The sequence below is a fragment of the Schistocerca gregaria genome, chromosome 8, assembly GCF_023897955.1.
Source record: "Schistocerca gregaria isolate iqSchGreg1 chromosome 8, iqSchGreg1.2, whole genome shotgun sequence".
Taxonomy (NCBI): domain Eukaryota; kingdom Metazoa; phylum Arthropoda; class Insecta; order Orthoptera; family Acrididae; genus Schistocerca; species Schistocerca gregaria.
The window spans coordinates 113,902,778-113,915,247 of NC_064927.1; the positions used below are offsets into that span (position 1 = coordinate 113,902,778).

Consider the following 12,470-nt stretch of genomic DNA (forward strand, 5'->3'; position numbering starts at 1 on the left):
TTAGCCTTTAAGCAGACACAAACAGTTTATCTCTCCTTTTTAGTGATATTTTATGATGACATAGTGAATTTGAAATGACTGCTGTGTTTCAGGAGGGCGTGCGGCGCTGGCGTTGCATGTCGTGTTCTCCCTCCTGAACACGATGTATATACCGTATGCTGTTGTATACTTTGTGGATCGAGTGCACCTCATGTGCAGTGTGAACAGTGCTTGTAACTATTTGACTGTTGGTGATTACCTCACTGAAGAAGTGATTGTAATGTTGGTTGGAATACTTCTGCACATACCATTCTGGTTCTTTGTGCTTCTTATACTGGATGTCAGAAAGTCTGGTGGGAGGACCAGTGATGTCTTCAAATATTTATTTGTAAGTTTTCTTGGTATTTGAAATTAATGTTGTTTTAAATCTGCACTTTATATAAATATTTCTTTCACCTGAAAGAGTGCATGATTGTTAGAGAGCGACTCCATTTAAAGAAAGTTTCCATTAATGTAGTAACACATAGATAAATCTGGGTTTAATACTAGACAGAAAATAGCAAGAAAACATTAACAAGAGCATACCGCAGTGGAAACCAGAGCTACAAACGTTGCTTGGATTGTATAGATAGATAAAAATAGAAGACTGAAGAGAGTGTTTACATTCAAGTTGACTGTAATGAAGGTAATGCTGTTGGTCCTGCCAAAGATGAGAAATAATAATAGGACAACATGATTTGCAAGAAGTTAGGAACTTAAGGATGCATATATTTAAGTGTTTGCAGTCACCAATTTGTAAATTAAAATGCTGACTTATAGGCATTACTCATCAGACTGAGGCTTACTAGGTAAAAAGTTATGTTTTTCAGGCACCAAAAAGTAGAAATAGTTGGTGATTAGCAGCTATGACAGCCCACAGTCACACTTCTTAGTAGCTGATCCTTTCTCTTGTGCATAAAGTGGTGCAACATAATTTTCCACATTTGTGGGTTTGAGAATGACTAAAACATGAGCTTGGCTGTAATAGTCTGAGGGATTGTATGAATGTAGTGATAGAACTCTCTGACTTTAAACTTTGAGAAAAATGTAGATCATTCAATTTAAAGGTGTATGTATGGCACAAGAGAGCAATGAGAGATAAAGAACATCAGAAGGATATAGAATTTGTAGCTTCCTTCTCTCATAATGCAGGGTACACTGTGACCAGGGCACACTGTGAATCTAGAGTAGCAGTCATCTCTCCTCTCATTTCTATTCAGCATTCTTTTCCATCATGTGCTATTCTGTTCCATTCTCTTCCACCCTTCTCCATCCTTTGCCTCTTTTCCAGTTTTGTCTATTTCCAGTTTTTCATTTCTCTTGTTCATCACATGTGTCAGTCTCTATATCTTACTCTTCATTTTTCTTTCCCTTATCTCTTTAATATAATTATAATAATGGTGCACACTGCATGCACTTTCTTGCTGAATGTCATATTTTTGTGCAAGTTCTCCATGGAGCAACATATTTACCTTTCATTGCTTTATAAAAGTTATTTTTCTCTGGAGTGTTCTTTTTGATGCATTCTTACCAGCACATTTTCAAACTTACTTCCTTTATTACATGAATAGTGTAGTTCATCCTCTACAATTACATCATCCTTATTCTCTTTAAATTAAATTTCAGTCCTCATACCTCAGCTTTCTATTTCATTTCTCACATGCAATTATCTTAAGTCTCTAAGTAATTTATTTGAAAGAAATCATTAACTATGAACATATTACTTCTGTAGGATGGTAGCAATTCTTTGTGTTCAGTACTGTTAAATATGATCTGATTCTGTAGTAGCAAACCAATACTTGTAAGTTAAAGAAAGGTAATTCAAGATGCACAAAATCCCATGTGTTCAGTTACTACCATATATTATGCTGAACAGCAAAACTTGTCCTCATAATGATTTGTATATATAGATTTGATTACAGCAGCATTTCAGTAGGGTCTGTTTACATTCTGGCCTATCTAATGCATGACAGAATTGCAATTAATATTATCATCTCTTCAGATATGTGAGAGCAGTGGAATTGAAATTTTATATTATAGATTTAGAAATTCTCTTTCATGGTGCTATTTCATGAGCTTCCTTTTTTGTGGATGTCATTTCACTTAACTACCAGGAATAGCTGGCTTGCATGAGGCAGTTAACTGTGAGTTGTCTTGCATGTCCATCACACTCAAATGAACGTCATGCATTTCTTAACATTCTGTGTATTAGTGAAAATAAAAATACTACACAGTGTGTCCTAATGTTGGCTCGTGAACAAGTTCCTTCTCTCAGAAAAGAGAGAGGGGTAATCGACAGGGTTAGCATGTTGCCTTCAGACGTAAGTTGGGCACCATCAGCAGATAGTGTAAACTGTAACATAGAATCTATGCCTGGAGCATATTGCTTGATTTCTCTTGTAGTGTCTTGTGCAATATGAATAGTGAAAATGTGTTCTGAGAAGTAATTCTTTACTTAATAACGAGAGACTGCTGTGTTGAGACTTTATATTATTTACTTGTAACTTTTATAAAAGAATAAATGTCTCACACTTGTGACCCTGAGTGGAGTTCTGTTGACATAATCCAATTTGCTTAAATGGCCTTTAATGGACTTGTAAACTTTATGTTAAGCTAATGGAGACTAAGTCTTGATTTTCTTTGAGCCATCACCAGGGATGGTGGGGGGGACTATGGGGGCTATGTCCCCCCTCCCCCTATGGAGCATCATATTACACTGGAGAAAATGACTTCAGAAATCAGCAAATATAGTACTACAACAGTTTCAATCATTTTTTTAAAAATAAGTATGTAGCAATATAGGTTACAATGTATTTCAAACACATTTTAACAAAAGAATAAGAGCGGCAAATGGCTTACTACATTTTTTACCATGAACTACAAAACAGTTACCAAAAACTACTTTAAGCAACACCAAATTTTACCAATTTGTCGATAGAGGACCCCAACTCTCCAGTTGTTAAGCCATGTTCCATACCCTACACCCCTCGCCCCCCGCACCGCGCCCCCCGCCCCCACCCCCGCCCCCGCCCTCGCCCTCGCCACCGCCCCCCATTAACCCCTCCCTTGACCAACTTCTAGAATTGCCCTTGGCCATCACATTATGTCAGAAGCAGGACCATAGAGGGCTTGTGATGGAAATAGGTCTCCACCAAGAGCACAGGTGCAGAAGAGACACAAAAATTTATTGGGAGAAAAAAAAAAAAAAAAAAAAAGAACTACAGGCAGTTTCAAAATTAATTGGGAGATATATGATTTCTCCTACTCTTTGTGCTCAACATTGGACTTGCTCCTGATTCACTGCTTCTCAAAGGCTGGTGAGTTAGTGCTGAAACAAATATGCTGTATGACTGAAGGCTTCCAGTTTTTGCAGATTTGTGCCAAATGAGGACTGGCTTTGGGGCATGATGGTGGAGAAAGCAAACAATAGAAGTGGGGGGACTTAATGTAATTTACTTACTTACCTCTCCGGCTAATATTTTTTGTGCTCCCAAGTTTTGGTCAATGTGTTCTGCAGTGAGAATGAAAAAAGTCCAGAATAATCTGTCTGTGGTTGATTAGTAATATTACCAGAATTGTTAGTCATTCTGCCTAAGCTGTATTCTGTTGACCTAACAGTAAGTTCCGTGTTCTGCCATGTGTTTATGTGTTTGGTGTTCCAGCTTGAATGAAACTCTGACATATCGTAAACCATCAAAAATCTTAAGTTTCTTTGGTAATCATTGTGCTAAATTTTTATTTCACTTAGTTCTCATTTAAAATTTCACTGGACAGTCATTTTACTGGGCCTACCAGTAAAGTCCCTACAGAAATATGTGTATACATAGATCAGAGTGTAGACAAAATTATAGAAATGTACAGGATGGGGGATGAGCAGTTTTGCCAGTTCTGCCAGGGGTGCAGGATCACTCCATTCAGTACTGGCTGAAAACACTGAGCAAGTTGTTGCAGTTTTAGAAAAGTGGGTGAGGGGGATGTTTCTGTTATGATCCCACATATTTGATGTCTTGTCAACTCTCAGAATTCTGCAACTGAATACCAGGATTATTCTTCTGACAGAGCCATGGGATCAGTTCTTTTACCTGTCATCTTGCCAACTTCAATTTGCCCTCTGTTTCCAGCAAATTAATCAAGTGATAAACCTTAAAAAGAAATGAATTGTGATTCATCTATAATGTACCATATTAAAGTTACTCTTATTTGGTTTAGATAGTGGTGTACATCTTTGGACTATCATTTTAAACACTGTCAATGAAAATTGTGTGGATCTTAGATACTATTGTAAATAGGCATTTTTTTTTTACAACAAATTGTGTGCAGACCATCAGATTGCTTTCTGTTATACATTTTGATATTACCTTCAAATGAACATAGCTATCATTATAAAATTAATAATATGATTAACACTGCTAATTACACACATTGAACTATAATTTATAGCAGTAAGTTTGTTATTTTAATTTATATTCATTTAGTGAGATTATTTTAAATGATGTGTTTCATTAATTTATGTCATGCTTTATATAACTCCATCTAATGGCAACAGATATCCAGGTAACTTATAAAACAGATAGCCAGAGAATTATAAGTTAACTTCCCTTCTTGCATCATTTCCTCTTTTAAAATTCATGGCATTGAGATTAGTAGATTTTTTAGCTAGTGTAGTATTTCTTTTGGGTTGTAGATGCGCAAAACCTTTATTGATGCACGTTAATGTTTGTTTTCTTTTACTATGGCTAGATGTTCACATAAAAAAAGAGAAATTATGGCAGATTTTATGCAAGCTGTGTAACAAGTTGGAAATTAAACTAATCATACCAGACATTTAACTCGTGATGATCTGACTCAAGAAAAGAAAACAAAAGGGCATGAGAGGGAAATCATCAGTATTTATTACATTGAGATGAGACTCTGTTAGTCCACATTTTCATAAGTTCTTTTGCTGCGTAAAAATGTTTATTTAGAATGGATCATGACAGTTTTTCTTTTTCACAATCACTTTTCATGTTAGTGGAGTCCACACGTTAAATAAACTTTAAAGTTGTTGCATATTAAATATCATATTTTTGGTTTTAGTTTCAAACAACTATAATTCAGTTGGTTAGAACTTCTTAGTGATAAATATTTCTCCAAATTCTAGAACTATAGTACCACACACTTTGTCCTGGATAGAAGTCGTTGTGTTAGTGGTGCTTAACTACTCATAATAACAATTCAAATTTCAGAAATAAAGAATGATTGCCTTACTTCAAGAATGAATTTAAAAATGATAATATAACTGAAACTAATTGAAGCGTGGATTGCATGGATTTTGAGCTTCAACACCTGTGATATTGAATTGGCCAGTCTGAAAGTGCTGCTGCTGTCATAGATAATGGTACCAGGCGTGAGCTAAGAACCAGATAATGGCTGTTAAGTTGCAAATAATTAATCATCTGTCATTTTCCCCCCTGCTGAACCATCTCTTGTTGCTACATCTGTGTTGTGCTTTATCAGCCTTCACCACTAAAAAAAATCCCTTGAATAAATAAGGAACCAACAAATTTTATATAAATAATGAACTTTATTTCATTTTAAAGTCAACATATATGTATGTGACACAGACTGCAGCCACAAGAATAGAAAAAGTCATACACCTGTGTAGGTGTGTCACAAGTAGAGGGATAAATACAGTTATCAAAAATAAAGGCAAGAAGGAGAATATGATGGTAAAGAGACTGTTAAAAAGAAGATTGCTACAACTGAGTTCTTAAATAAAACATTTGAGGGATGGAGCAGCAAAGTCATGCAGTGAAACAGGCTGCAGCATTAAACAGTCTCTCAGAGGAAAAATAGATATAAATAAGACCGCCTTAGAGCTGTTAGAGCTATGCTCAATTTGATGGCAATTTTATGTGGCCGAGGTGGCTATATGTACATTTTGTAATTAAGTTAATACAGGGACAATATTTTGTAGGATTAAGGCACAAGTCCATTGGTGAACAGAAAGCGTCAAAAAAAAAAATTGTGTTTAGGTGGTGTTCAATATGTACAGTGCATATCAGTTGCATAGTGAGTGAAAGTCATATACAGATGTGACTTCTGAAATTTTCCCGTCGTATTTGTTCTTCTAATAATTTCCGGGTATGCAGCTGGATCCCATCGACATTCTGCCACGATATTTCGGCCCAGAGACGTCTGGCCATCATCAGGTGAATACACAACTACTGAAGACCCCAGGTGCAGTCGCAGTATTTATGCCGAATCTCGCGCATGGGAAATGTACTGGCATCCTACAGTGCATGCGTCAGGTGTTGACATGCGCGGCATAGCCGAGTTGTACGTGCTGCCCTCGGTGGTGAAAATAAAAGATAATTTAGTCATTGAGTATTGAATGATGCTGTTGATTGTGCTGTGATTGTATAATTTTAATAACAGGATTCCAATTTTTATACAGCTGAAAGCCGTTGTCACGATTTATAAGATTATTGGCAAGACGTATTGTGGCAGAATGTCGATGGGATCCGGCTGCATACCCGGAAATTATTAGAAGATCATATACAGATTTTTATTGATTTGATCCGAATAAAGAATTGATTGGAAAGTCATTTCCTATAATATTACATTAATGTCACTGCAGGGTGTTGATGTGTATGTTCTGAAATCTTAATTAGGATGTACAACAAAGAGTGAGGCTACATCACAAGAATGTGCGATTAGAGTGTTTTAGACAAAGAAAGTGCTACATTACTTGTGACACTGTACCTGGGAGAGCCCTCCAAAGTTGCTAGGATGGCTCAACGAAGCAGATGAAGGTACTGAAAGAATTCATCTGGAGGAAGCAATTAACCTGGTACAGTGTATGCATCTTGGGGGACATTGTATGCATCCTGGAAAGTGAAATCACTTTTGAACTACGACCGACACAGATATGCAAGTACAATATGAGTAAAATTTCTGATATGCTCCATACTCCTGTGTGAAGTTACGTGAAATGGAGGCAACAACATAACTTTACATTTGAAGTGTGAAATGCTGTACAGGGTCATTTTTTCCACTGTGTACAAACTCTAGGAATTGATCTATGAGAGGATATAGACCAGAAAAAGTTTAACGAACTTATATCTGGAAATGCATGGTTTCCATACTAGAGACCATTCATTCAATCATACATTATTAAAGAAACTGTGATCTAATGCATGCTGTACCATCCAGCCACAGTTACAGTATGTATAGTTTCTGCCCAGAGGGTGGTTCTGTTCCCTACGTGTCATGTTCCAGTGCACTTTCCTGTCATAATAATTGGTAATGTTGTGTCCAATTCACTTTTCTTGCTAAGTCACCTTGTAGTGGATGTGATACATCATTGTACACTGTGGTTCTGTATTCGAATAGAGAGCTTGCTAATATGGTGTTTACTTACAGAAAGGCAAATGGCAATGGGTGATGGGCAGCAAGGTTGAATCAGGAGACTTATCCCGACCAACAGCAAACACAGCACTCGATGTTTTCAACAGTGTTTTGCCATTTGTCTGAGACAGGGTCATGTCAGGAAGTAGGAAATCATGAATGATGGGCCCGAAATGTTCGGACATCAGACTTGGAGGAAAATGTGATTAACAATGTGGAAGTCGACTGCCGTATCAGTGCCAGGCAGTTGGCCCACGAGTACAGTGTAAGCAAGATGACTGTCTGGAACATTCTCTAAGACCCTTATCACTTACAGTTTTTGCAGTGCTTACTAGCAACAGACTTTCCACACCGTTTTGTCACTGATTTCTTCACCAGGCAACCACGATTCTGGGACTTGTGTCATCCATCCTGTTCACAAGTGAGGCCACCTTTACACAGAATGGTATCTTCAACTTTCATAGCAGTCTTCTGTGGGATAGTATGCAGAAGCCCCATGGTATGGTGACAGTGAATCAACAGCATCAGTCCAGTTGGAATGTATGGGCCGGGATGATTGGCAATCATGTTTTGGGACCAGTCTTCCTTCCACATTGCCTAATAGGCTGGAACTGCCAGCATTTCTTTGGATGACTTTCACTCCCATGCTGGAAGAAGTGCCATTGATGATTCGAAGGATTATGTGGCTGCTACATGATGGTGCTCCAGCCCTTTTTGCCATTAACATCCGGACACATCTCAGTCGTGTCTTCCCTGATCGATGGATTGGACAAGGTGTCCAGTTGAGTGGCATGCTCGTTCACCACAACTCAGCCATGAAATTTCATGTTATGGGGCTATATCAAAAATATTGTGTATTCAGAGCCTATTCCCAGTGGAGAAGCTGGAGCAGCATTTTCATACTACTTTTGACACTGTTTGGATACAGTGTGGCCAGTGTGAACATGTGAGGCAGAATATGCTGCAGTGTACATGCATACATTGAGGCACATGGAAACCATTTTCAACTCTTTCTGTAGCTGAGACTGCATGGTACCCCAATCTCTGTAACAATGTATGACCTAATAAATGGTCTCTAGCATGGAAACCATGCATTTACAGACATACGGTCACTAGACCTTTTTTTGTTCTGTATCCTCTCTTCAGCCAATCCCCGGAGTTTGTATATCTTGGAAAAAATAACCCTGTAGAGAATATTTAGACTCTGTGCAATTATTGCTGTTCTTAAGAAATAATGGGAATAAGGCTGGTGATTGTAGCTAAATTAATAGTGATAGTGTCTACTTCTAGAGGCCAACTTTATATTTGCCTTACTCGTTGTGTCAAAATATTATTTCTTAGTTTCTGTTTTTTACCATATACATTTCTCCACCATGACTGACATTTACTACTCTTGGGAGATTGATGTCCTCCTCAACTCTTTCATGATTACTATAATTTCTCACCAAACAGCTGAGGCACTGAACGATCAGTAGCCACATAAACCAACCTGGAATTGTTGCAAGCTTTTGGATGGTGTCCTTCAGGCTAGCTGGTACAGGAACACACACACACACACACACACACACACACACACACACACACACACACACACACACTTGCTTTCATTGTCCTGTTGTCCTGGCCAACTACAAAATTGTGACACTGTGGCACACCTAGGGTTGCATTCTGACAAGACCCAATTTTGTCCTGATTTTTCCAAAATACTGTTACAAACTTGGCTCAAGTATTGAAGTAACGCAACCTGTTAGCACAACATGTAAATTCAGCCTCAGTTAGTTTTATTTATGTCAACAAGTTTATGTTGAGAAGGTCATCTCACAGATGGTGCTGCACATTGTGTATCCTGCCTCAGTGATGATGCAAGCACCTTCTAGATCTAGCAACATGATTCAAGGAAATACCAAATTTCTACAGTAGTTTGGGAGTGGAACTATTTAAGCAGCACCACATGGAAGAATAAAGTAGTACGTGATCGAACAGTGATCTGATGAGATGATTCTTTCGAAACAAACAGTGAGGGAATGTGACGGTATTAGGAAAACAATAGTAGCTACTTACCATATAGCGTAGACACTGAGTTGCAGATACCCACAACAAAAAGACTGTCTCAAAGTGATCTTTTGGCCAACAAGGCCTATGTCAAAAATAGACAATGTATACTGAAACACACTCGTGCAAATGCAACTCGCACACACATCATGGTCTACGACAGCTGAAGCCAGACTGTGAGCAGGAGCGCATGGTGGGAGAGGCAACTGGGTGTGGGTAAGGAGAAGGCTGGGGTGGGAAGGGGCAGGGAGAGCAGGGTAGTAGTAGGAACTGTAAAGTGCTGCTAGTGGGAGTAATGGGAGCATGCAGGGACGAGGTGCAGAGAGGGTAGGCAGTCAGGATGCGAGACAGAGGGCGAGACAACAGGGGTAGGGGGAGGGGATGGACAGGGAAGAGGCTAGATGGGTTGTGACGGTGACTAATGAAGGCTGAGGCCAGGAGTGTTGTGTTATGGAAATGTAGGATATATTGCAAGGAAAGTTCCCTCCTGTGCAATTCAGTAAAGCTGGTGTTGGTGGAAAGCATTCAAGTGGCACATGCTGTGAACCACCGATTGAAATGAAGAGCATTGTGTTGGGCAGTGTGCTCAGCGACAGGGTGGTGCAGTTGTTTCTTGGCCAAAGTTTGTAGGTGGCCATTCATCCAGACCCTTGTCACAGTGGTATTTTGGCGCCAACCAAACCTACACAATGTCCTTGGCCATCACTATACAACCCCTGCCCCAAACTCCTTGCAATACAGTTGATATCACTGTAGTAGACAGAGATGCAAGACCTGTCCCATACATCCTCCACTACCACCTACTCCAGTCTAGTCGCAAACATCACCTATCCCATCAAAGGCAGGGCTACTTGTGAAACCAGTCATGTGATCTATAAACTAAGCTGCAACCACTGTGCTGCATTCTATGTGGGCATGACAACCAACATACTGTCTGTCCATATGAGTGGCCACTGACAAACTGTGGCCAAGAGAGAACTGGAGCACCCTGTTGCTGAACACCCTACCCAACACGACATCCTTCATTTCAGTGACTGCTTCACAGCCTGTGCCATTTGGATTCTTTCCACCCACACCAGCTTTTCTGATTTGCGCAGGTGGGAACTCTCCCTTCAATGTAGCCTATGTTTCTGTAACACTCCTAGCCTCAACCTTCATTAGTCATTGTCGTTACCCATCTGGCCCCTTCCCTGTTCCCATTTCAGCACTACACAATGTTCTATTCAACCAGCGCACCCAGAGTTTTTACTTTTCTCCTTATCTGCTACCCCACCTCTCTCCCTGACCCTCTACCTAACCTCCCAACTGCACCAGCTGCCCTACCTGCTCTCCAACTCATCCTTGCATGCATTTTACTGTCCCCCACACTCACCCTTACCCTGCTATCTATCCTCCTCCCCACACCAGCCCCCTCCTTACCCCACCTGGTTGTCTCTCCGTGTGCTGCTGCTCACAGTCTGGCTTCAGCTGCCAGAGATTGTGGTCATATGTGTGTGTGAGTTGTGTTTGTGAGAGTGTGTTTCAACGCGTGTTGTTTATTTTTGACAAAAGCCTTGTTTGCCAAAAGCACACTCTTCTACAGTCTCTTTGTTGTGCCTATCTATGACTCAGCATCTCCACTACATGGTGAGTATGAACTATCCTTTTCATAATATTGGTTCTATCTAAATATAACATGAGGAAAGACTGCAAGTTAGTTAAGTTTGAAATGTCTACTGCAGATATATAGGGCATGAACTGTATAGTGATTTGAATTTCAGTGACTAAAGTATTATTGTCGATTGTTTACCATCATAGCTTACAAAAATGCCTAAGGATGGAAAGAGAAAGCTTCACTTTTTGGATGATTGTGCAAAAGAATAGCCTTTTCTAAAGGAAGAATGTACAGATCAGGAAGTGTTGTGTTAAATTTGAAGCTGTTTCATCTCTGTAACTCATGGAGGTAAGGCAGATGCGAGGCATCACATTTCTGTGAAGAATGATACAAATAGATTCACAGTATTATTGACCTTTAAAGCCTATTTCTACACTCATCATTAAAGAAAGTTCCCAAGAAGAATTCTTCATTTCTCCTGCAAAACTAACAACAGCTTATAAAGTTGTCAAGCATCATCAGTTCTTCAGTTCTCTTGAATGTACTGTAAAACTGAATGCTGCAATGTATCTTGGCTCCAAAGTCACTAAAAAGCAGTCTACAGCTAGGACCAAAGCTACAGTAATTGTTAAAAATATTCTCCCACCACACTTTGTGTCTGAATGCATAAATCAATTGCAAGGCGTTTCATTTTATGGCATGGGCACCGATGCATCGAACCACAAGGCGGAAAAGATGTTTTCTTTAGTTTTTCACTACTTTATTGAAACTGACAGAATTCAATAGAAGCTGTTGAAGTTTGATTCACTGAATAATGAACACTGAAGACAGTTGCAAAGTTTTGTGTAGACACCTTAAGACAACTGCAAATTCCATCACATAAATTCATCATTTTTTGTGGAGACTGTACCAATATCAAGTTCAATGTGCTTCATTGACATGGGCAGCAGAATGTGTTTCACCAAATTAGAGAAGCATTAGAAAAAATGTGGAAGGGATTGGATGTCCTGCCCATAACAAGTGCTGCTTAAGTCTTAACTATCAACACTGATAAAAGCATTGTAAAAACATTTAATTATTTTTCAGTATATGTGGTACTGCCCATATCAGGCACTTTTGGAGTCTGGATTGTAGACAATGAAACATTCTGTTATAACCTTTAATCACCAATAATTGCGTGGATATTCAACACTCTCTCTTAGAAACAATAGCTGATTACATGATAACAACTCAGTAACTCGTATTCGACTGCCGTGCCGTGACATGCGGCCGGCGCCGTTCGTAGCTAGGTGGCGCTCCCGCGCTCAGCCGAGTTGCGGAGTGCCCTATCGCCATTTGCGCGTACTGTCGTGGCGGCACTGTTAAATGTCATAGCACTGTCACACTCACTTTCTTGGAGACATGGACAGTGCGGAGA

The 12,470-nt window shown here is 39.4% G+C and overlaps 1 protein-coding gene across 2 annotated transcripts in view; it reads left to right on the forward strand.

The window, feature by feature from the left end:
- The window catches only part of LOC126284038 (cholesterol transporter ABCA5-like), a 333,206-nt gene that overhangs the window by 231,939 nt on the left and 88,797 nt on the right, over positions 1-12,470 (forward strand). For both annotated transcript variants that reach the window (XM_049982602.1, XM_049982603.1), the window contains exon 24: positions 93-367. In XM_049982602.1, coding sequence (XP_049838559.1) covers positions 93-367 — 275 coding nt within the window. The remainder of the gene's footprint in view (positions 1-92; positions 368-12,470) is intronic.